Below are 26,877 nucleotides of genomic sequence, written 5' to 3' on the forward strand. Positions count from 1 at the left end.
TGGTAATGCCACATGTGTACCCCCCGTGGGGTATAAATCCAGAATCTCCTCATTGCCGGCAATCAAAATGTGTTTACATGTGTATTTCAAACTATGTTGGGGTAAAAATCTGAGTATAATGCTGGTATGGATGTCAACCCCAATACATGTTCATATCATTGTTACCAATCAACTGCATTACACTTCAAAAAAGACAGACTGGCCAGATGAACCCAGGTGAAGGCTATGATCCCTTATTGATGTAATTTGTTAAATCGACTTTAGAATCATTGTAAATTAAGGAGAGACAGGTTAAAGAAGCCTTGAGACATGGATTGTGTATGTGTGCCATTCAGAGGCTGAAAGGCCCCAAAAATGATATATGTGCCCTTGAACGGGGTATGGTAGTAGGTGCCAGGCGCACCGGTTTGTGTGTCAAAAACTGCAACGCTGTTGGAACACTTGACACCTTGTAGAGTCCATGCCTGACGAATTGAGGCTGTTCTGAGGGCAAAAAGGAGGGGGTGCAACTCAATATTAGGAAGATGTTCCTAATGTTTTCTACATTCAGTGTACATCATGAGAGAATTGACGAATATCCACTGTTAGATCAGATTTTTTGAATGGGCACCAATGACAGTGTCCCTCTTCTATCCCCCACGGTCTGCGTTCCATTGATCTCTTTATGGCATGTATAAAGAATCTCTATTGAAAGTGCTTTTAGTCCAGGAACAGGAAATGGGTCTGAGAAACAGGGGCAGGAACTAGTGCAATATGTGGAATAGCATCTGTAGTCCCTGGTGAGACTGCTCACATCGAGCAGATGTGAAATGGCAGCCAATTCCCTCTCTATACAGTGCACTACTTTTGGAGCCTTCTGCATTATACAGGGAATAGGATGCCATTTTGGATACAGACACCTGTTTGTCAGTCACAATCAGACTTACCCCAAAATCCCCCTCCTGCCCCCCATGGTCAGTTAGCCAGTCTCTCTCGCCACTGTCTGTCCAGTGGATTGTGTCCAGATTGGGGGGGGGGGGGGGGGGGGTGTTATGGACCTGTGAGCGACCCCCCCCCCCCCCCCCCCCCCCCCCCTTTCTGGGGGGCCGTGAGAGGAGGGGTTTATCATCCAGCTCCTCCTCCCATGGCTCAACCCTCTCTCCCTCGAGGCGAGACAGGTTATCCTTTCCCTCCCTCCCTCCCTCCCTCCCTCCCTCCCTCCCTCCCTCCCTCCCCCTCTCTCCTGTCCTTTCTAGGGGTGTGGCAGGATCATGCGGTCCTCTATCAGTGTGTTGTCGGGGCCCAGCGACTCCACACACTGCTGGATGGTTGCTATGACACCAGACAGCCGTCTGTCCAGGGCAGCCAGGTGGGGCTCGGCCAGGACAGGGTTAATGGGATCAAAGGTCAGGGCCTGTCTTAGGGCTGAACTCAGAGCCCCAGCTCTCAGCAGGTTCAACCTGTTCCACGTAGACACACGCACCCTGACGGGAGAGGGAGGAACAGAAGGAGAGTAAGAGAGAACTGCTCATAAACACTAGAAATGGGTTGTGATTCCTTTGAGGAAATGCTGGTATTTTCAGTGTGTGTCTACTCACATGCAACACTGATATAGAGGGGCCAGAATGCTTCTTTCATCCAGAGCTGCATTCCCAAAACTGCAAACAACAAAACACCATAGAAACTGTCTTCAGATGCCTTAATATCTCAAGGCCATGATACTGTTAAATAGTCATCCCTAGCCGGCTAACACCCGGTTACTCAACCCTACACCTTAGAGGCTGCTACCCTATATACATAGACATGGAATCACTGGTCACTTTTAATAATGTTTACATACTGCTTTACTCATCTGTATATACTGTATTCTATTCTACTGTATTTTAGTTAATGCCAGTCCGACATGGCTTGTTCTAATATTTATATATTTCTTAATGCCATTATTTTACTTTTAGATTTGTATATTGTTAGATATGACTTCACTGTTGGAGCTAGGAACACAAGCATTTCGCTACACACGCAAAACATCTACTAAATATGTGTATGTGACCAATAAAATTTGATTTGACAAGTTTTAAACCCTGACACACTTTCATAACACACACATTCTAGCACAGTGTTTCCCAACCCTGGTCCTCCAGTTCCCCCAACAGTACACATTATTGTAACCCTGGACAAGCACACCTGATTAAACTTGTCATCAAGCCCTCAATGAGTTGAATGAGGTGTGTTTGTCCAGGGCTACAATGAAACTGTGTACTGTTGGGGGTACTGGAGGACCAGGGTTGGGGAAACACTGCTCTATTTCACACTTAGCTCAGCAGATCAATCAACAGGGACAGAGGTAAAAGAGGAGTGGACTCGGGGATGGAGTTAGAGAGAGGTGAAAGGAGTTGCCAGCTTAGTCAGCATGTCTAGAGTTTCTTTGTGTTCTTCACCTCTTGGCGTTATCCAGCAGGATGAGCATGCTGGCTCCTCCGTCGTCTTGGAAACTCTCATAGTGGTGTCGGTCGGCGTTGCCGATGAGGTAATCAAAGATGGCTGTGTCTATGACGTCCAGCAGTCTGGGACCGGCGTCGTACGGCGGCATCTTCTTCACCGCATCACAGTAGCTCTCATCATACTCCCACCTACACACACAGTTAAAGCATTTAGTTTTTTACTTTTCCTGTTTAAAAGAGAAGTATAAGCAGAGTAATGTAAACACACTAACACTTACATATTTGTAATTTAGCAACTTACAGGATCAATAAGTACCATCGGTAGATTTTTCACCTAATCAACTTGGGGATTTGAACCAGCGACCTTTCAGTTACTGGCCCAACGCTCTTAACCGCTAGGCTACTTGACGCCCTCTTAAAAATAATCAAACCCTTTTTTCCCAATTTCGTCTAAAATGACATACCCAAATCTAACTGCCTGTAGCTCAGGACCTGAAGCAAGGATATGCATATTCTTGATACCATTTGAAAGCAAACACTTTGGAGTTTGTGGAAATGTGAAATTAATGTAGGAGAATATAACACATTAGATCTGATAAAAGATAATACAAACAGAAAAACGTGACGCATGGCAATACTGGACAAAATGTTAGGTGCCGAATTGGTCAATTGATACATTTTCAAGCACATAACTATAGAGAACATACAAAAATGATATGGTAATACAAAATGTAAGTTTACACACTCCCAGGAATGTCATACATAATGGATCATTAGTTTATACACTAACTTTCACTCATCTAGATGGCCAGGTGGGGTGGGTGTGGAGCCAGAGACAGCAGGGGTTCAAACTGTAGAACCCAGTTCCTACATTTGAATATAAAAATGTATTTTATCAAACAAAACTATGCTACATTGTATCTCTGGGACCCTCAGGATGACAAATCAGAAAAAGATTACTGAATGTAAGTACATTATTTACCTTCAGAGGTGAATGTTTCAAACCAGTTGCCGTGATAAGTTTTTGTTGTTGTTGCGTACTCTCCTCAAACAATAGCATGGTATTATTTCACTAATAGCTACTGTAAATTGGACAGTGCAGTTAGATAAACAAGAATGTAAGGTTTCTGCCCATTTAAGACATGTCTATGTCTTGGAAAGTTTGCTGTTACTTACAACAGTCATGCTAATCATATTAGCGCACGTTAGCTCAACCGTCCCGGTATAGGGACACCGATCCCGTAAAGGTTTTAAAGGAGAAGTTATTTTTTACAACCAAATCTCTGTTTTGGATGTAAATTGCATGTTATAGAAATGTCCTTTTTTGTGATTTCAGTTGTTTTTGAGAAACTTACACCAAATAGCAAATCACTTCCTCATCGTCGTTGTGTAGTATGGAGGTCCTGAAAAAACATGAATAAAGGCTCCAAAAACACCCAAATACGTCCTTTTAGAAACAGAAAACTAGATCTTTTAAATGCTGTACACATGAAATTGTTCCAATCCGAACTTTAACCGCAAAGTTATATTCCATTTGTGCGACTTGAGCCGTTTCCCATATCCAGCTGTTCCATTCTCCATGTAGCCTGCTGCTACAGGTGCCTAAATAAAGGAAACACCAACATAGTGTCTTAATAAGGAGTTGGGCCACCAAAAGCTGCCAGGACAGCTTCAATGCGCCTTGGCATTGATTCTACAAGTATTTGGAACTTCCTGTGTGGAAGCACCCCATGCTTCCAATATACTTTATATACTCAAAATACTTTGTATATTTACTCACAGTATTTTGTCAGTTACCTGAAGAATGGATTTAGAGGTATCATTCGAGTCACAGCAAAATGGAATACAATGTTGTGGACTGACACTATTTCATGTGTACAACATCTAAAGACCTGCATCACTATACTGAGAGCTTTGCCGTTTCAAAAAATACGTATTTGGATGTTTTTTTAAAGTCTTTGTTCATGTTTTTTCAAAGCCCCCATACTACACAATGACAATGAGGAAGTGATTTGCTGTTGGGGTAAGTTTCTCAAACTACTGAAATCACAAAAAAGGTGCATGGACCCTTCTATAACTTGAGATTTACATGAGTTGTAAAAAAATAAAATAACTTCTCTTAAGGGTAAAAAAATATGTTTTGAGCAAAATAGTGTTTTTTAGAAAACTGCAAACTTCAAGGAGTAGGGCATTGAAGGAGTTGGTCTGATGTGATGTCATTGGCCTCCCCCCTTGCTTGAGGAACAAGGCAACTTGTGCCATGTCATGAGGATACCTGGACCACCTATTTAGATTTTTTGTTAAGTAAATCGGGTATTAAATGAGGTGAAAAGGAGACTGGAGTAGGACTTTAACAAATAAGCACAAATGCACACACCCCTACCTGGCCAGTTTGCCCTCCCTGTAGGTGCGTCCCCAGGGGTGTCTGTGTTTCTGGAGAGGCCAGACGTCTGGCAGCCAGAGAGTTACTGATCCCTCCATCATCTCTCCCTCCGCACACGCCGGTTCACTCTCTCTACAGTAGTAACACTTCCCATAGAAACAACTATTATTACCTGGAGAGAGAGGAAGGGCCAGAGACAAAGAGAAGGGAGAGAAAATGGTTAACCATTTCCATTTAGAGAGAGATCCAGCCCACTGCTGCTTGAACCCAGACACACAATGTTATCTTATCAACTTTATAGGGAGTTGTACGTCTATAAGCAAACATTATGGGTGGGACTGAAAACAGCCCTCTAGTGTGTGTGTGTGTGTCTCACCCTGCATTAGAAAGGTACTGAGTAGCTGGTCCGTAGCGACAGGTTTGATCTCAGTCCTCAGGTTGACAAACCTCCCGACCACTAGGGGTGCTCTTCTGAAACCCAGGATCCTACAGCAGACAGATACACAGGACAGACAGTCACGTACCACTAGCAACACCAGTATCCAGATGGCCAAAACTAAAAGGTATATATTTGAATGCATTAGGTCGATACGTGTGTGCGTACCTGTCCAGGTGAAAAGCTGCCACCTCTGCATTGTGTCTGTCATAACCTGCATAAGGCTCTCCTTCTACCACATAGCCTCTACTATACCTGGAAAAAGAATGAGAGAAATGGAGGGGGAGGGCGTGACTGAGAGAGTTATCCTCTTACGTAAGACACAGAATAAAAGCACTGTGTCTAATCTGACCCAAACAAAAACCGTACAACTCCGCAGAAGAGAACCAGAGGACAATGTGTGTGTGTGTATTCTACCCCTCTCACCTCTTGGGTTTGAAGACCACCTTCTGCCCCCCGTCCAGTATTAGTAGAGCTTTGAGCTGGGTGCCCTTGTAGCCCACATCTGCCCGCTCCACCCTGGCAGTGCCCAGCGCGGTGAGGACGGCTGACAGCTCGGGGGTCTCCTCAGGGTACACCTCCCTGGGGCCCACCCACTGGTTTGCCACCTCCCATGGAGACTGGAGGGTGTGTGTTAGCCGGTCACCGCGTGAGAGAGACAGACCTGCCTCCATCTGGGAACACAGACTTCCACATTAATGCTCACAAGTGCACACGCGGATATCAACATTGACACACACACACAGACAGCCGTACCTTGCGGAAGGCTCGGAGGTCTCGTCGGCTGGCTGCGGACCCCTCTCCTCCATCCAGCAGAAAGAGTTTGGCCAGCCCCAACAGGAGTAGCACGGCAACCAGCAACACCACGCGCTGTTTCAACTTCATCTCCTTGGCAACCTCAGCCACCACCCCTGAGCCCTGTGTGTGTGTCTCTCTCCCCCCCCTCTCACCCCTGGAGCATGGCACCTGCCTCCCCCTCCAGTCGCCTCTCTCTCACACACACTATTCAGTGGGGAAGGAGGTATGGCTCACTGTCTCACCACCAGACCCACAGCGAGCCCTGGTCCCTAATTTATCAGCAACCACCCTGTAGAGAGAGTAGGGGAGGACAGAGAGGACATTAGTGATGAAAAACAGTTTGATATAAATACAAAATCAGTTTGATTATAAATCCAAAAATGTAGACAGACCTACAGACAGAAACAGAAGGAGCCTAGATGCCCCAGGCCCGCAAGGCAGGAACATGATAGACAGGAGCATGACAAAGTAATGTACTATTATTGGGCTCAGTAACATATTAGAGTTGTTATCTATGTGTCATTGTGGCTTAGAGACACACCCATACCTGGCAAACCTGACCGACTCCTGGTTCCACATCCTGGGTGTTAAACCACCCCTTTACTGACAGCATCAAACCCTGCCAAACCTACTGTTTGTTCTCCCACTCTCTTTTTTAGAATAGGTAAAGGATCCATCCATCCCTGAGGTCCTGGGCTGGCATGGTTACACATGGTCTGCGGTTGTGAGGCCAGTTAGATGCACTGCCAAATTCTCTAAAACAACGTTGGAGGTGGCTTATGGTAGAGAAATTAGCAACAGCTCTGGTGGACATTGCTGCAGTCAGCATGCCAAATACATTCTCCCTCAAAATGTGAGACATCTGTGGCATTGTATTGTGTGACAAAATGTAACATTTTAGAGTGGCCTTTTGTCCCCAGCACAAGGTGCACCTGTGTAATGATCATTCTGTTTAATCAGCTTCTTGAAATGCCACACCTGTCAGGTGGATGGATTATCTTGGCAAATGAGAAATGCTCACTAACAGGGATGTAAAACAAATGTGCACAAAATGTGAGAGAAATAAGCTTTTCTGTGTGTTTATATGTTGCGTCTATATTTTTGTTAAGTATCAGTCAGTACTTGTAAAAATGTCCATTCTTTAATGCTTACCTTGTACCTGTTTTTCCTATTTAACTGCACACTATACTTTGGGTGCTGATATCCATAGTAATTTAAAAAAATCTATATATAATTTTACGCTACCTCTGACAAGGGAGCCGTTTGTTAGTTAACGGAGAATGAGATTTCCTGACGACTCAGTCTAATACCGCTGCTCTATCACTACATACATTCATTGTGGAGAATACATTTTAGCGGGCGAAGTGGATGGGTAACCGGGCAAAGAAAGAGCAGCCCGCACAACAGATCTTTTTTGGTTTTGGTAGGGGAACCTATAGAACGCAATTTTATCAAAAACTGGATGTTAATCTTTCCCTTTCAAGACGATTCGATACGTATCCATCTATCTATATACATGGGCTCCGACACCATACGGTTCAGTTTGAAACAATTCAGTGCACTAACATGTAGGTACCTGACCTGAGCCATCAAGAGACTAGACATCTACCACCCCACTACGTCTCACAGAAATCACCATCACTCACTAATGAACTTGTCATTGTTGCAGATGATGTGTTTGAGCTAGTAATGTATCAATTTACAAATCAGCTATGACATAGCCAATGAACATATAGGATAACTTTGGATTTCACCCCCATTTCAAAATCAAATGGTTTTGACCGTTTGGAAGTTTAGTGAGCTTCTTTTCTTCTCCCGCTTTGGCCATGCAGTGTGCCTCGCACAAGTGATTCCTTGTTATGAAATTATCAATTTTACCCTGTGTATCTAAAAATGACCATGTACACTGACTGTTTAAAGCAAAACTACCAAAACTATTGCTGATTGTAAAGAATTCCCCCTCCAGGATGTTAGGCTAAATTAAAACCTGTTTACCTAATTTGGCTGGTGCCATGTTGTCTAGGTCTCTCCCATCCTTACCCCTCTTAGTCAACATGTGAGAGATCATTAGATTGCAGCCCAGCCAATCAGGAAGTAGCCATGTGCCTCATCCCTGCCCATACCCCCAGGATGCTTCTGGTTTGTGAATGGACAGTCAGCCCAGACCATGCTCTCACAAGGGTATAAGTAAATCCCCTCTCAGACAGTCTTTTTCCGTCCCAGTGTAATTCCTTGTGAGAGCTTGGTTGAATTTATGGGTTTGGGTTGCATGAAAGAATACGTTTATTATTTGTTCTTATTGCTGTCATTGTTGCACTGTGTGCTAGTATAGCTGGTGTTGCTTAGTTTCTCCATCTCACTACTATTGTGTTAATAGCTACTTATATTATAGTCAGTAACAATTAGCCAGTACTTCCTATCTATTTGTTATCCATTTCATACAGTCCTTTGTTATTGCTTGTTACTATGTAATAGCCTGCCATTCCCCTGTTGCAGTGTATTTATACTAGAGGTCGACCAATTAATCGGAATGGCCGATTAATTAGGGCCGATTTCAAGTTTTCATAACAATCGTAAATCTGTATTTTTGGCCGCCGATTTGGCCGAATTTGTAAAAAAATGTAAACACCTTTATTTAAACATAAATGCCTTTCTTAAAATCAATACACAAGTATATATTTTTAAACCTGCATATTTAGTTAATATTGCCTGCTAACATGAATTTCTTTTAACTAGGGAAAATGTGTCACTTCTCTTGCAGAGTCAGAGTCTATGCAGCAGCCTGGCTCGTTGCGAACTGTAAAGACTATTTCTTCCTAACAAAGACAGCCGACTTCGCCAAACGGGGGATGATTTAACAAAAACGCATTTGCGAGAAAAGCACAATCGTTGCACGACTGTACCTAACCATAAACATCAATGCCTTTCTTAAAATCAATACACAGAAGTATATATTTTTAAACCTGCATATTTAGCTAAAAGAAATCCAGGTTAGCAGGCAATAATAACCAGGTGAAATTGTGTCACTTCTCTTGCGTTCATTGCACGCAGAGTCAGGGTATATGCAACAGTTTGGGCCGCCTGGCTCGTTGCGAACTAATTTGCCAGAATTTTACGTAATTATGACATTGAAGGTTGTTCAATGTAACAGCAATATTTAGACTTAGGGATGCCACCCATTAGATAAAATACGGAACGGTTCCGTATTTCACTGAAAGAATAAATGTTTTGTTTTTGAGATGATAGTTTCCGGATTTGACCATATTAATGACCTAAGGCTCGTATTTCTGTGTGTTATTATATTATAATTAAGTCTATGATTTGATAGAGCAGTCTGACTGAGTGATGGTAGGCAGCAGCAGGCTTGTAAGCATTCATTCAAACAGCACTTTCGTGCGTTTTGCCAGCAGCTCTTCGCTGTGCTTCAAGCATTGCGCTGTTTATGACTTCAAGCCTATCAACTCCCAAGATTAAGCTAGTGTAACCGATGTGAAATGGCTAGCTAGTTAGCGGGGTGCGCGCTAATAGTGTTTCAAACGTCACTCGCTCTGAGACTTGGAGTAGTTGTTCCCCTTGCTCTGCATGGGTAACGCTGCTTCAAGGGTGGCTGTTGACGATGTGTTCCTGGTTCAAGCCCAGGTAGGAGCGAGGAAAGGGACAGAAGCTATACTGTGACACGTTCATTTCACATTACATTTTAGTGCCTATAAGAACATCCAATAGTCAAAGGTATATGAAATACAAATCGTATAGAGAGAAATGGTCCTATAATTCCTATAATAACTACAACCTAAAACTTCTTACCTGGGAATATTGAAGACTTTGTTAAAAGGAACCACCAGCTTTCATATGTTGTCATGTTCTGAGCAAGGAACTTAAACGTTAGCTTTCTTACATGGCACATATTGCACTTTTACTTTCTTCTCCAACACTTTGTTTTTGCATTATTTAAACCAAATTGAAAATGTTTCATTATTTATTTGAGGCTAAATTGATTTTATTGATGTATTATATAAAGTTAAAATAAGTGTTCATTCAGTATTGTTGTAATTGTTGTAAATTTTTTATTTTTTTTTATTTTTATTTTTAAATCAGCCGATTAATCGGTATCGGCTTTTTTGGGTCCTCCAATAATCGGTATCGGCGTTGAAAAATCATAATCGGCCGACCTCTAATTTATACAGTCCCGTTACTCTCCGTTATTGTTACTGCTATTGTCATCCATTCATAGTATTCTATTCAGTGCCACTTCTTCCATTATTATATCCATTACATGTATATTGTAGTTATTGTATTTATCATAGCTTCATTCCATGTTTCTATTCTGTTATAGACCTATACTCAGCTGTAATAGGTCAATAAAGTAATATGTTTGGAATACTCTGGAGGTTGCCTTGCCTCTCTAATAGGAGATGGGCCTGTGGCTTTACTGATACCTATTTATTATGGAGGTTCTACCTCACAAATGTGTGGCTTACTGATCATGATATATGGCAACCTCCAGACATCCTGCAGAGGACCTGACATCCAGGCAATGTTTGGTCCGGAGCAGGAGGCCTCGAGTACCTGAGGGACTATGTTACCAGTTATCCCCCAGCCAGTGATACCCCCCGAGCCGCAGCGCCATCACATTTGGATTATACCTACACCCCGGGACAGGCAGGGGCTTCCGCGATGTCACCTCCACCTGTGGAATAGTATTCGGCACCAGGTGGGGCTGCTTCCCCAACAATCCAGCGAGTGGATTATACTCCTAAATTGGAGTGCCAGGGAGTTGCAGCGCCGTGGACGTCGCTGACTATGTATGAATTACAGGAAGCATGTTTTGCCAATATCGAGCAGAGTATAGAGGGTCTGATTTGCCTATTGCAACAACAGACCAGATCCCAGGCTTCCTCCAATCAGGAGAGCCGTCTCCGACAGGTTGCAGTGGAGGATATAGGACGGTCTTATGCAGTTCAGCAGCAGGAAGCTGCCTCTCTTCTAACGGTTGCTACTGAGACCGAGCAGGGACACGTCATGTTCCTAGCCCAGCTGGTCATCAGGACCTGCCTGCTATAGAGACTGAGCCCACACCGGATATCATTCCCAGTTCCCTCTCCACTGCTGTGGAGACCTTAGCCAGGCGGCACTCTGTACTGCGCAGCAGCGGCATCAGAGCCTCAGGGGGCCTCCCTTTTTCTCAGCAGTGGGGTGGCATAACTCTCTACACCACCCACTGGCACACGAACAGTCTTAGCCTCAAGAATGTCCACTGCCATATGGTCTTGTTTAGAGCAGGTCACAAGGTTCTCATTTCTGTAGAGAGGAGTGTCCATCTGCCACAGTCTCTCCACATGCCTGTATAGATCCACTGGAGGAGAGGCAGTGGTAGTTAACACGCAGGTAGTGTCCTTAACACTGGGCCATGTAAGCCTTGCAGCTGCGCAAATGGTCAACCACAACTGGTACAGGGTGAGTTGTCTGTCATCCTGAATGCACCCTCCATCAGAGTGGGAGATGCCCAGGCGCTGGAGGACTTTGCTTTATCAGTGGGAGGCCTGGTGGGTATGCTAAACAAGCTCCTTTGCGGGTCCCATGTGGACAGCCTACCGGGATCTCTTAGCTGAGCACTGTTTTCCCAAGGGAATACTGCAAGATGGAGGCCCACAGACATACACACACAAACGTTGCTGATTGGCTGGTGAGGAAGGAGGCAGTGATGCAGGTAGCTAGGAAAGCCACTGACCACTACTCCACGGAGAGGCCTGCAGAACGCACGGAGCAGAGAGCAGCACCCTCTCTCTCTCTCTGGTGTGCACCAGGTCACGATAGAGCATAAGCCTAATGTACCTAACAAAGGACAGACCAGGGTTAATGACAGCCTTTTTGCCCCTTTTGTGATTCTAAGGATCACTACTTCAAAGAACTGCACCGACTTTCCCAAGTTGAATACGGCACAGAGGTCCTCCTGGGTCCAACAGAAGGGCAGGTGTCTCAGATGCAGATGGAGACACAAAGACAGTGAATGTACACTAATGAAGCCCTGTGGCACATGTGGGGAGATAGAGCAGCTTGTCTGTGATGGATTCATCCCAGCCTATGTGCGGCAGTCCTGGGAGCAGGAACTACTTCACCTGATGGCTATAACCATGCCACGGTGCTACACACCAACCGGTGTTGACTAAAGCAATTGTACACAAGAGGGCGTGCTAAAATACTTTTTTAGCACGGCTGTGCTGCGGTCATAGGTACGAGGTTGCCGAGCACCGTAGATCAGCACAGCCGTGATAAAAAAGTAGTTGTGTACAATACATTTTCTACAATGGGTTAGCAATTCAATAAAACCATTTTTAAAAATAAATGTATTCATATGCTACTATTTCATTCCTCAATGAAAATATAGGCCTTGTCCCGACATCTATGGTTGCTAGCCAAGCCGGCTGGCCGTTCATTCTATCAATGCCACTCCAACATTGCTCGTCCTAATATTGATTTATTTATTTATTTATTAATTCCATTGTTTTACTTTTTGATTTGTGTATTGTTAGATACTAAGGCAATGTTGGAGCTAGGAACACAAGCATTTCGCTACACCCGCAATAACATCTGCTAAATATGGGTATGTGACCAATAAAATTGTATTTTATATATCCATGAAAATTATGATGATCCATGATTTTGACTGGCTGACAAAAGTTCATTCAATCGGTTAGGTTGCTAGACTCGACAGCCGAAGTGTTTTTATTATATATCTATGGACGCGACCCAGTCGTTCGTTCTATATGTTTCATTGCCATGCTGGCTGGCAATGCTCTTATCCCTTGCTTGCTAGCTAGCCAACTACAGCTAACACAGTCACGTCAAACCGTGCAGCTAGAATAACAGCAAAGTAGCTGCATTTCATTTATCTGAACCTGTTTTTCTATTGACATTTCTTTGTGTGTGTGATCAAATTTCAATAATGAAACAATGTTGCAAATGTCTAGAGAAAGGATGGCAATGTTTGTGCAAACCAAATGTTAAGATAGAAGCATAGGGAACTAATGTCTAGATGCTTTTTACAGTGGAAATCATGTTAATGAATTGACTGGCTGGGCTGATGACACACTGAATGTGCAGCAATATCTGATATGGAACAGAAAACCAAATGCCCATTTTTGCATCATACACTTACCGGCACTGAACACTTTTTATCTTTTTAGGTTAGGCATAAGGTTAAGGTTTAAAATCAGATTTGAAGAAACTAAATTGTAGAAACAGGCAGGGTTTATGACTGTGGTAACTAACGTTAGTGACGACCCTACTTTGTGAACTGCTAGTGGCATTTAGAATCGGTTAGACTAGGCTATTACCCCCCTAAACAGACAGGTTCCACTCTGACAATATGCAAAAACATTAGTTTGATAAAGACAAAGAGCGTATATCCATCAGAATCATTAACCATTGGCCTACTCACAAAACAGATGTACTGGGCATAATTCATTCCCATGCAGTGTTCATTATAGAATTGTTAATCCATTAATAAAATTCAAAAGGAACAGGCTTAATAAACGAAATTGAGCGTCTGTATATAGGGTTTTATTTTATTTTTATTATCTTTCAACTTGCCAAATTATCACTCTTTGAGAATAACTGTTCCAGATGCAATATTTTTCTCCCAGTGTCCTTTGGAAAGCAGACAACCAGGTTTTCCACTAGGGTTTTGCCTGTGCTTAGCTTTAATCCATTTATTTTCATCCAAAGAAACTCCCTAGTCCTTTCCGATGACAAGCATACCCATAACATGATGCAGCCACCACCATGCTTGAAAATATGAAAAGTGGTACTCAGTGATGTGTTGTATTGGATTTGCCTCAAACATAATGCTTTGTACTCAGGACATAAAGTACATTTCTTTGCCACATTTTTTGCAGTTTTACTTTAGTGCCTTATTACAAACAGGATGCATGTTCTGGAATATTTGTATTCTGTACAGACTTCATTTCACTGTCATTTAGGTTAGTATTGTGGAGTAACTAAAATGTTGATCCATCCTCAGTAATTAAACTCTGTTTTAAAGCCTCATAGTGAAATCCCTGAGCGGTTTCCTTCCTCTCCGGCAACTGAGTTAGGAAGAGCGCCTGTATCTTTGTAGTGACTGGCTGTACAGTGTATTGATACACCATCCAAAGGGTAATTAATAATTTCACCATGCTCTTTGCAAGGCATTGGAAAACCTCCCTGGTCTTTGTGGTTGAATCTGTATTTGAAATTCACTGCTCGACTGAGGGACATTATTATTGCAACTTATTATGCGACTTGTTAAGCATGTTAACTCCTGAAGTTATTTAGGCTTGCCATAACAAAGGGGTTAAAGGCAAGATATTTAAGCTTTTAATTAATTTGTAAACATTTCTAAAAACAAAATTCCACTTTGACATTATGGGGTATAGTGTTTAGGCCAGTGACAATCTCAATTTAATCCATTTTAAATTCAAGCTGTAACACAAGATGTGGAATAAGTCAAGGGGTATGAATACTTTCTGAAGGCACTAACTGTGTTGACAGTCATTGATCTACAAGTAATTTTGCATGGCGAACAACCCTATGGAATTTGCTAGGTTATTGTTATCTATCGATGAATCGTTAGACCCCTATTGATTCCAGCTCCCACTGAAAATTATAACAAATCAGGACAAGCACAGGTACACATTAACCATTAAATAATGGATATTTATAAAAAGTATCGTGGGGTGGTGCACGTTGGAAGTTGCTAACTTCCTATTCCATTGGAACACAGTGGATTATGCGGCGCAATTTGATTTGATCAAAAACGACATATCAGCACCCAAAGAATAGTACACAGTTAGATAGGACAAAGATGGGTACAAGGCAAGCATTAAATAATGGCAATTATTACAAGTATCGACTGATAGTAGTGACTGCTGTTGGCGGTACACTCTGATGGACGCCGTAACAATTTCATTCAGACATTATGGACTTGCCTAATAATTCAGACGTAGATACCAATTATTGGCATATAGTTAAACAAAGCACTGTAAAATCGTGGGAATTTTCCTTACAAGCCAGAATAAATTTACATTTGAACTTCCTGTACTGGTCGTCTGTGCTGTTGATTCTTCATCTGCTCGAAATTTGAGGCAAAATATCCACAGGAAAGTATTTGTTTTAGGGCTACCCCTACTAAATAAAATTCTTGGTCGACCGAGATTCGTCCTGTTCTTTCGACCAATCGATTGGTCAAAATGTTTAAACTTATTTTTCCATATATACACACACCCTATGTGTTTGAATAAAATCAACTATATATGCACTGAGCTTGTCTGATGCTTTAAGCATAGTTTGATTAAATAATTAAGACACACAAGACTCAAGAAAAAGCCCGATGCTCACTGTGTTATAAAGAGTGACTGGCACACTGTCTCTCTCTCCTACCTATTGCAGCGAAAAGGCACCACAGCAAGTGTTTATTGCGCTGTCCGTGCTGAAGCTGCAACATCATGTCAGCCATTTCATTTCTTACTGAAAAGTTGTTACCAAAATCCCTAATTTAGGAAAAAACCTTCCCTATTCTCTCAACCTGTGCTCTCTTTATTTGAAACATGTGACCAATAGGGCCTGACCTATAACTTATCATAATCACAATAAATTGGTTATTAAACTCAGAATACAGTAACACGTAACAGCAAAATGGATGCGGAGGACGTGAATTTTTTTTTTGAAATGGGTGAATGTTTACTGGTTGCTCAGGAGGGAAAGGGGAAGTCAGATCTGTGGAAAACATTTGACTTAGTTGTGTAAACTACTGGAGATAAAGAAAAAGGAGGGTATAGGAGCAAGCGTCGCTTGAGTATTATGTATGCCAAATAGTTGCTGTTAAATTACAATATTATACTTTTTTGTAAACATTGGGAACAGTGTACCAGAGTCTGCTCTAACGGGGGAATATATATATATATATATATATATATATATATATATATATATATATATATATACATATATATATATATACATAATATATATATATACATACACATATATATATATACATACACATATATATATATACATACACATATATATATATATATACATACACATATATATATACATACATACATACATACATACACATACATACATACATACATACATACACATATATATATACAAGCCTTTATTACAGCAGACTAAAAACAGTTGCATGCATTCATGAATTGCGGTTAATTTATCGTTCAGGCTAATTATTCAAAGCTCCCTTTTTTATTTAATTTTAAAACTAAAATGCTTGTTTGCATTTCAAAGCATGAATGTCTCGTATGCTGTGATGGCATGAACAAATAAATGATTATTTCAATATATTTCAATATATAGCCTACTGTATCAAACAAAGGCTTAATTAAGTTACGGTATTAAGTCTAAACAGGACGCGCTGTTAGGCCTACAGCTCGATGGTGGTTATACAAGCCTACTATACAAAGAGCACTAATGATAATGACATTACTTATTATAATGATGAACATAATAATAATAATAATTATAATAACAAGAAGGAGAAAAAGGAGGGTATAGGAGTGAGAGCTGTGTGCATAGTGTGTGACAAACTGGTGCTGTTAGATTACAAAATTATTTTTCTGCCTGTTTGGAACAGTGTAAACAACACTGAACAAATGATATGTAATACCAGTCTGTTGTAAAAAAAATATATATGTAAAGCCTTTATTATAGCAAATCAAAGACTAAAAACAGCCAAATCTGTGAAATTGCTTTATCCGACACTTTGCCGTTGCATGCTCAAACAGGCAACAGAAACAAGATCTGTCTTATTTTTGTATGTATACAGTACCAGTCAAAAGTTTGGACTCACCTACTCATTCCAGGGTTTTTCTTTATTTTTACTATTTTCTACAATGTAGAATAATATTTAAGACATTACAACTATGAAATAACACATATGGAATCATGTATTTTCAAAAAAAAGTGTTCAACAAATCAAAATAAATGTTATATTTGAGATTCTTCAAAGTAGCCACCCTTTGCATTCTCTCAAACAGCTTCATGAGGTAGTCACCTGGAACACATTTCAATTAAAAGATGTTAGTTTGTGTAATTTCTTTCCTTCTTAATGCGTTTGAGCCAATCAGTTGTGTTGTGACAAGGTATGGGAGGTATAGAGAAGATAGCTCTATCTGGTTAAAGACCAAGTCCATATTATGGCAAGAACAGCTCAACTAAGCAAAGAGAAACGACAGTCCATCATTACTTTAAGACATGAAGACCAGTCAATCCAGAAAATTGTAAGAATTTTGAACGTTTCTTCAAGTGTAGTCGCAAAAACCATCAAGTGCTATGATGAAACTAGCTCTCAGGAGGACCGCCACAGGAATGGAAGACCCAGAGTTACCTCTGCTGCAGAGGATAAGTTCATTAGAGCTACCAGCCTCAGAATTTGCAGCTCAAATAAATGCTTCAGAGTTCAAGTAACAGACACATCTCAACATCAACTGTTCAGGGGAGACTGCGTGAATCAGGCCTTCATGGTCAAATTGACGCAAAGAAACCACTACTAAAGGACACCAATAATAAGAAGAGACTTGCTTGGGCCAAGAAACACGAGCAATGGACATTAGACTGGTGGAAATCTGACCTTTGGTTTGATGAGTCTAAATTTGAGGTTTTTGGTTCCAACCTCTGTGTCTTTGTGAGACACAGAGTAGGTGAACAGATGGTATGTGTGGTTCCCACCGTGAAGCATGGAGATGGTGTGGGGGTGCTTTGCTGGTGACACTGTCTGATTTATTTAGAATTCAAGGCACAGCATTCTGCAGCGATACGCCATGCCATCTGGTTTGCACTTAGTGGGACTATCATTTGTTTTTCAACAGGACAATGACCCAACACACCTCCAGGCTCTGTAAGGGCTATTTGACCAAGAAGGAGAGTGATGGAGTGCTGCATCAGATGACCTGGCTTCCATAAATCACCCGACCTCAACCCAAGTGAGATGGTTTGGGATGAGTTGGACCGCAGAGTGAAGGAAAAGCAGTCAACAAGTGCTCAGCATGTAGGAATTCCTTCAAGACTGTTGGAAAAGCATTCCTTATGAAGCTGGTTGAGAGAATGCAAAGAGTGTGCAAAGCTTTCATCAAGGAAAAGGGTGGCTACTTTTAAGAAACTAAAATATTTTGGGATTTGTTTAACACTTTTTTGGTTACTAGATGATTCCATGTGTTATTTCATATTTGATGTCTTCACTATTATTCCACAATGTAAAATAAAAACCTTGAATGAGTAGCTGTCAAATGTTGACTGGTACTGTATATGGAGTGTTTATAAAGCCAGGCACATTTAACAGTTAACCTATTGATTATATACCTAATTAAGTTGGTTTCCTCTCGCCTCAATTTTCTTAGACAATTGGGCTAAGGCTGCTTCCTCATCTCTGCTGCCTCCACTGCATTGTTCTCAATATGCTGGTTAACTTTGCTATTACGCACATAGCCAATTCTACTGCGCACTGAAGATTGTTTCAGAATCGTATTTCAGACCATATCCAATGTGGGAGGAAGTGCATGTTATAAAATAGATTTATTAGTGTTGCACCATTATTTTTATATAATATAATCATATACAATTTCAATATCACGTCTTAGAGTGATGGACTGTGCCATCCCCGTGGCCTCAGCAATGGATTAGTCCACTGAGACAGAGGCTTATCAGACAGGTGTCTTGTGCACGGTGAAAAATAAAAATTGCAACTGCTAGACTAAATAAATCTTGGTCGACGAACAGCCTAATCGACCAAACAATCAACCAGTCGACTAAATGGGGCCCTAATTGATTTACCCGACTGATTTGAGAGCGGGTACTAAAGTTGACATTTCTGGCACATGTGCAAACCCATGTAAACACCTGTTAGTAAGCATGCATCACGTGCATGTATACTGAACAAAAATATAAATGCAACATGTAATATGTTGGTCCCATGTTTCATGAGCTGAAATAAAAGATCCCAGAAATGTTCCATACACCCAAAAAGCTTATTTCTCTCAAATTGTGCGCAAATTTGTTTACATCACTGTTAGTGAGCATTTCTCTTTTGACAAGAGAATCCATCCACCTGACAGGTGTGGCATCAAGAAGCTGATTGAACAGCATGATCATTACACAGGTGCATCTTGTGCTTGGGACAATAAAAGGCCACTAAAATGTTACGTTTTGTCACAATGCCATAGAAGTCTCAAGTTTTGAGGGAGCATTCAATTGGCATGCTGACTGCAGGAATACACACAACAGCTGTTGCCAGAGAAATGAATGCTAATTTCTCTACCATAAGCCGCCTCCAACGCTGTTTTAGAGAATTTGGCAGTACGCCCAACCGGTCTCAAAACCGCAGACCACGTGTAACCATGCCTGCCCAGGATCTCCACATCCGGCTTCGTCACCTGCGGGATGGTCTGAGACGAGCCACCCGGTTAGCTGATGAAACTGTGGGTTTGCACAACCAAAAAAGGTCTCCTCAAACTGTCAGAAACCATCTCAGTGAAGCTCATCTGCATGCTCGTTGTCCTCACTGGGGTCTTGACCTGACAGCAGTTCGGTGTCAAAACTGACTTCAGTGGGTAAATGCTCACCTTCGATGGCACTGGCAAGCTGGAGAAATGTGCACTTCACGGATGAAACCTGGTTTCAACTGTACCAGGAAGATGGCAGAAAGAGTGTAGGGCGGCGTATGGGCGAGTGGTTTGCAGATGTCAACGTTGTGAACAGAGTGCCCCATGGTGGCGGTGGGGTTATGGTATGGGCAGAGATACTGTGACTAGATCCTGAGGCCCATTGGAGTGCCATTCATCCGCTGCCTTAACCTCATCTTTCAGTATGATAATGCACCGCCACATGTCGCAAGTATCTGTACACTATTCCTGGAAGCTGAAAATTAGCCAGTTCTTCCAGGGCCTGCATACTCACCAGACATGTCGCCCATTGAGCATGTTTGGGATGCTCTGGATTGATGTGAACGGCAGATTGTTCCAGTTCCCGCCAATATCCAGAAACTTCGCACAGTCATTGAAGAGTGGGACAACATTCCACAGGCCACAATCAACAGCCTGATTAACTCCATGCAAAGGAGATGCGCTGCATGAGGCAAATGGTGGTCACACCAGATACGGACTGGTTTTCTGATCCACTCCCCTTATATTTTTGTTCAGTGTACTTCCGTCTTGATTACCAAACACATAGACACCCGTTTAGAAGAAGTCGGTTTAATAATAATTTCCTGTGTTCATTGTCTCATATCAACTAGCTGAAGGAACACCACGGACAATCGGTAGAGTAAGTTCAAATATAATTTTATTCAACATTCGTGATAGACAAGGGACGTTTGTTTTTTGTTCCTATGTAAATATGTGTGGCGTTGCCTCCACAATTGAAGGCATTGCCACGTTTCGTGACTAACTGGACACGAGTTAAATTGTTTTGCTAGGCCTCTCTGACTCTCATACAGTCAGGCTTAGCTCTCTAGAATTGAAGGGTATATAGCTACCCAGTCCTTGAGTTCTCAATCAAAGCCCTATGGATGACTGCTGGATCAATGAACTACAATACGAATGTTCAGTTTTGGAACGTTAATAATCCTCCCTAGCGATACGGTTTTGGAAACCTTTGGAACTTAGCTTTCACATCAGCTAGAAATAATACTTCAAATACAAATAATATACTTACTGTACGCAGTTTAGCAAAGTTGCATCCTGGTTGCACCCAGCAGAATTTTCAATAACATGAGGTTTGAAACTTCCTCCCCAGTTATACCTCATTGGGAAGAATCTCAATTGGTTTCCTTGATTCCTAGCTTTCTCTCTCCTCACCTTCTCAAAACCCATTGGAGGAGAAGGTTAGAGGGCCCTTCCTCCAATGGATTTTGAGAAGGAGGCGAGGAGATAAAGGAAACCAATTGAGATTCTTCCTTGGAGACATTTTGAAGCGGAAATTGGAGGGGAGGAAGTGCACACTGGTTGGACGCTGTGTCCTTGAAAATATAGCCGGGTGCAACTTTTGTATTTGGAAAATCTATTTCCAGTTTATATGAAAGTTCCAATTGTTTCCAAAACTGTATGACGTGTGTGGCATATTTGCGAAGACAGAACATTTGGGCAGCAAAGGGCCATCTCAAATCAAATCAATGTTTATTTGTCACGTGCGGCGAATACAACAGGTGTAGACCTTACAGTGAAATGCTTACTTACAGGCTCTAACCAACAGTGCAAAAAAGGTATTAGGTGAACAATAGGTAAGTAAAGAAATAAAAACAACAGTAAAAAAGAGAGTGAAAAATCTTCCTCACAAGGCTAAAGGTGATGTTCAATGGCTCAATGTAATGAAATGGAATTTGAGTCATCATGAATAAGGGTAAAGTCAGGCTCAGCTGAGATGGATGTATTGATCGGTAGGTAATGGGTGTTTTCACGACGAAGATATTGATCAGATTTCATGTCCATAGATGGGGGTTGTGATATTTGGGGCAAATAGGCAAAATACCTACAAATCAATTGGCCTGCATAACAATGGATATGCCATCTTCAGTAACATAAGCATACTGCAACTGTACTCAACTATTTAAGCTCTCCACAACTCAAAAAAGGACAGATTGCCCAGCTAATGACGTGAGCACCATGTCCTTGCCATAATATGTCAAAGTGACACTGTCAGAATCATCATAGCCCAAAAACTTTTCCAAAACAGGTTTTTGTGTGACAGTCAGCTGGAATAAGCATAATCAACAACAGCGATCATGCTTTCTTCAAATGAAAAGGACTCACTTGTGAGCTTCAATTAGGAAGCCCAACATATGGGTCATTCTTGGGCTGGGGTAATATATTTTTTTTTTTAATTACCCCACAACATTAAGTACATATTAAATCTTGAAAACATTCCCACTTCAGGCATTAAAGCCCTTTTATTAGTGTCCATTTCTGTCTGATATGGACACTATTTATCTCCAACCCCGTCACAGACAATATGGAAGTTGTCTGAATATGATTATAAAAGATACTTGTTAGAAAATCAACATTTACCTAATGCTCATGTGTCCCCCAAACCAATTAAATTATTATAATATAAAATGTAAAATCTCAGAATTTTGCTATATTAAACCCTGAAATAGACAGTGTCAGTGGGATCATTTAAATTTAAAAAATACTTTCAATTCAACATTTTAACATAAATCTAATATTTTTGGGATTGTCCTTAACATTTCAGACGACTGAGCTCAGAAAACATTCAATTCATATTTATTCGTCTTTGCCATTTTATTTAACAAATATTGTCATGTGACGGGGTTGAGACTAGGGTGACGGTTGAATACTGTAACAGGGTTGAAGAGACATTGGTTTCCATATAAACTAGTTTAGTTTACTATCAAAATCCCTCCAAGATTTAGCCCAAACATTTAATTTCATTGTATTCAACCATGTAATAAGGACATTAGATATATTTAGAATAATCTGGGTTTTATTAACCAAACTGCAGTAAATATCAAAACAAATAAAAACATCAGGCATTAGGGTAATTAATAACATTCAACAGGTTTCATAAGAAAAGTTCAAACTGTAGGAACATTTTCCAGGGGCATTTAGAATGCTAGAACAGCTGTAACTACAGCACTAGTGTCAGCATGACTACCCTTCTCAGGAGCACCATATTCATTAATTAATTCATGGTCTGGCCCACACATCTCTCTCAACCTCTGTGGTGGGATGTCACACGCTGTGGGGGTGGAATCATCAAGGACTTCATCAAACTGACATCAGTGGATGTCATCTCGTTAAGGCCAGAAAAATCTGTTAGGTCCTACACGATGCATACATTTCACTTGTTCACACATTTTTATCCGTGCCGAGGATGATGCCTGGATAAACGTCATCGTATTCCACTACACACCACTGCCCAAGAAGACCTGGATTTTGTCCACAGGTTGTGGATTTTCCTCATTGGCTGGCTGTTCTGGAGCAGCCAGGACCTTCTGCCTGAAACTGAAGTGCTGTGTGTTAAAGCATGTACAGCGTAGGTCCTTCTTTGTTGAACAATGGCAGCTGACATCAGCTCACCAGGAGCAAGGGTGATGACCTGATCTGGACTTTGTGGAGGAGTGGTCAAGTTCCTCGGTGCTCCTTTCCTCTCCTTGCTTCTTATGTATGCTGTTCTCCACTGTTTACGCTTCTGACGCTGGTCTCTCTCACTGAAATCACTGATCTTTTTCCCTGCCTTAACATTTCTTTTCCATTTCTGACGCTCTCTCTAAAGGTATTGTTCCCTTTTTTCTAGGTCAGCATTTTGACGTGCTCGACACTGCCTTTGTCTTTCTGCTGTTGATGTGGCTGCCATCATTCCCTAGACGTTTCAATGGATAACGTATATATTCTAAGAATCTTTGATTTAACAAGTATACATTATAATCCTTGAGTAATTTAGGATCTAGAGCGACTTAAAGGAACAACTGTAGTTAAGAACCTTTCCCAACTCTCCTACCACCTGCCTTAACATATATTTTTGTTCACATGGAATACATTACAGCATGTTTCATAAGTGAATATAAATAATGTATAATATATTGAATAATTAATTTGTTTAGACGCAATAATCATAAAGTAAATAACTCAACCCTGTCACAGGTTTACAACCCCATTACAATGAAACATGACGGGGTTGAGTTTTTTGGTTCAAAATGGCCTCATGTGGTGAAGGACAGGATCATATGGTGGTGCGCATGAAATTAATAGATTGTATATTTTTATGGGTTAAAGTATAATTTTGAAAGTACTAGTTTTCCATCATTATTTCATGTAACGGGTTTGAGTTGGTCAGCTCGACGACCCCCACCTGACTTAAAAAAAAAAACAAAATACAGATATAAAAGAATGTGATTACTTGCCTGTTTCTGTACCATGCAGTTGACGACAACAACCACTGCAACCTGTATGCTCTAGTGGGCTGGCCCTCGCTACATATTCGTCGCCAGACCCACTGGCTCCAGGTCATCTATAAGTCCTTGCTAGGTTAAGCTCCGCCTTATCACAGCTCACTGGTCACCATAACAACACCCACCCGTAGCACGCGCTCCAGCAGGTATATCTCACTGGTCATCCCTAAAGCCAACACCCACTTTGGCCGCCTTTCCTTCCAGTTCTCTGCTGCCAATGACTGGAACGAATTGCAAAAATCGCTGTAGTTGGAGACTTATATTTCCCTCACTAACTTTAAGCATCAGCTATCTGAGCAGCTTACCGATCGCTGCAGCTGTACATAGCCAATCTGTAAATAGCCCACCCAACTACTTACCTCATCCCCATACTGTTTTAAAAAAATTTTGCACACCAGTATTTCTACTTGCACATCATCATCTGCACATCTATCACTTCAGTGTTAATTTGCTAAATTGTAATTACTTCGCTACTATGGCCTATTTATTGCCTTACCTCTTTACGCCATTTACACATACTGTATATAGATTTTTCTATTGTGTTATTGACTGTGCTTTTGTTCATCCTATGTGTAACTCTGTGTTGTTGTTTCTGTCGCACTGCTTTGCTTTATCTTGGCCAGGTCGCAGTTATAAATGAGAACTTGTTCTCAACTGGCTTACCTGGTTAAATAAAGGTGAAAAAAAAGAATGATGTCACTTCCTGTTAATGACGGTGCATAAGGGTGGACTGACACTTGGCGGAGTTTGGTTGGTGTGATGGGGTTGTGTAGACTGAGGGTAAATTGTGTGATTTTATTCAATTGTACTTTCGCAACAAAAACACATATGTTTGCATTAATGGCGTGCACATTTTAATATTCATTTCCCAAGTAAAAATTAGGTGAAACGAAATAATTTTTATAATAAAGTTTAAATTAATTATATATTTACATTCATTATGCTGGACATTTCAATTTATATACAACATCTTTTAACATTTCATTTTGGTGACCCAATACTTGAAATAAAGTCAGAGGGACTGAAATATTACCCGAGCCCAAAAATGACCCACATACACATGAAACTGAACCAGAATCTGGTTATACAGATCAGAAGACGTTGATATGATTCGCCATATCAACGCCTCCTGTGCCAGATTCTGGTTCACATGAAACCGTCTTGTTGAAAATGAATGAAAAATGCATACCAGTAACTGAGGACAACCCGTGAAATGACGTTAGCTGGCTAAGTTAAACATCTGTCTAGCGGTGGCCACGCAGGCAGGAATGACTCGAGCTGCCTTCCACACAATCGGTCTTTCATGGGACCAACAACATTGCTATTTCCAACCAACCGGCTAGCTAGCCAAAGGCCCACACAAAGACAATAACGTTACAGTATGGTTTAGAAACTGGCCCACAGCTAGGTAGACATATACTCTGTAGCTAGCGACGTAGCCCATACTAGACGTTAACTACCTTTAATACCTTGGCTTGGGTTCTCGATTGCATCTAACGTTAGCAAGCTCCAGCAATGCAGCAACTTACAGTACTAACGTAGCTACTGTACCTAGCTAACGTTATTTATAGTGAGAGCTGACGAACTGCATCGATATTTTCCACATCAAAGCTTGCGTAGATTGCTGACGAGCTAGCTAGTACTGTACCTACAGTACCTAGCGAGTCAACTAACATCAGTCATTATCAAACATTTATGAATATGATTAATATAGGCTAGCTAGCTTGCCAACGTTAATTGTAAAGATGTGCCTTTAGTTAGTTGGTAAGTCTGATGAATGGCTTACCTTTCACGATTACCGCTAACGTTACTGGATGTCAAACGACGACAATGCACCAGTCAGTGTGTGCATGGTAGTTTGTGTGGAACTGTGTATTCACCAATAGGCTGTCAAAAAGGGATAATTTCTCCATCCCTTTGCTCTCCTTTCCTTCGATTCCTCCTACCTCGGCGTTTACACTTCCGAAACATTTCCTCAAGCACGCCGCCACCTAAATCTTAAAGAGACCAGGACCTATTTAATTGTAGACAATGTATTCAACATAATGGTGTTTATTAATGTCAGGTTTCGATTTAGACACCGGGTAGCGCTGTTGTATTATAATTATGCAGTCATCGCTATGCATTTATCACATAAGTAATGCACGTCACTGCATAACCTTCATTTCGATATGGACCTAGACATAGGCCTACTTCTCTAGGGAGAGTCTCCCAGTAAAATTGGTTCCAGTTCAATAAATCCTGCACACCTGGGTTGAAGAGAGGTCTGTGTGTGTGCATGGTGGTGTGCGTGTAAACCATGCATCACTGTAAATGTGACCCATTATAGCATAAAGATATCAAATCTTAGTCACATTTGCCAAATACAACAAGACCTTACAGTGAAATGCATACTTACGAGACTTGGCGCTCAGGCACCGCTTGCCGTCCTGTAGCAGAGAGAACAGTCTATGACTAGGGTGGCTGGAGTCTTTGACAATTTTTCGGTCATTCCTCTGACACTGGTATAGAGGTCCTGGATGGCAGAAAGCTTGGCCCCAGTGATGTACTGGGCTGTTCGCGCAACACTCTGTAGCGCCTTGCGGTCAGAGGCCGAGCAGTTGCCATACCAGGCAGTGATGCAACCAGTCAGGATGCTCTCGATGGTGCAGCTGTAGAACCTTTTGAGGATCTCAGGACCCATGCCAAATCTTTTCAGTCTCCTGAGGGGGAAATAGGGTTTTGTCATGCCCTCTTCGACTGTCTTGGTGTGCTTAGACCATGTTAGTTTGTTGGTGTTATGGACACCAAGGAACTTGAAGCTCTCAACCTGCTCCACTGCAGCCCCATCGATGAGAATGGGGCTCGGTCCTTTTTTTCCAGTAGTCCACAATAATCT

General features: G+C 41.5%; 1 protein-coding gene across 1 annotated transcript; it reads right to left on the minus strand.

The window, feature by feature from the left end:
- Positions 1–1,208: 1,208 nt before the first annotated feature.
- On the minus strand, positions 1,209–26,054 carry LOC106584281 (glycosaminoglycan xylosylkinase). Its single transcript, XM_014169348.3, has 9 exons — positions 25,786–26,054; positions 5,996–6,326; positions 5,666–5,913; positions 5,408–5,494; positions 5,180–5,289; positions 4,804–4,975; positions 2,418–2,609; positions 1,578–1,637; positions 1,209–1,463 (listed from the first exon to the last, which is right to left on the minus strand). Exons 2-9 carry the CDS (start codon positions 6,122–6,124, stop codon positions 1,232–1,234), a joined length of 1,230 nt encoding a protein of 409 aa, XP_014024823.1. The 5' UTR covers positions 6,125–6,326; positions 25,786–26,054; the 3' UTR covers positions 1,209–1,231.
- Positions 26,055–26,877: the final 823 nt, after the last annotated feature.

Source organism: Salmo salar, chromosome 23 (genome assembly GCF_965601325.2).
Source record: "Salmo salar chromosome 23, fSalSal1, whole genome shotgun sequence".
NCBI lineage: Eukaryota > Metazoa > Chordata > Actinopteri > Salmoniformes > Salmonidae > Salmo > Salmo salar.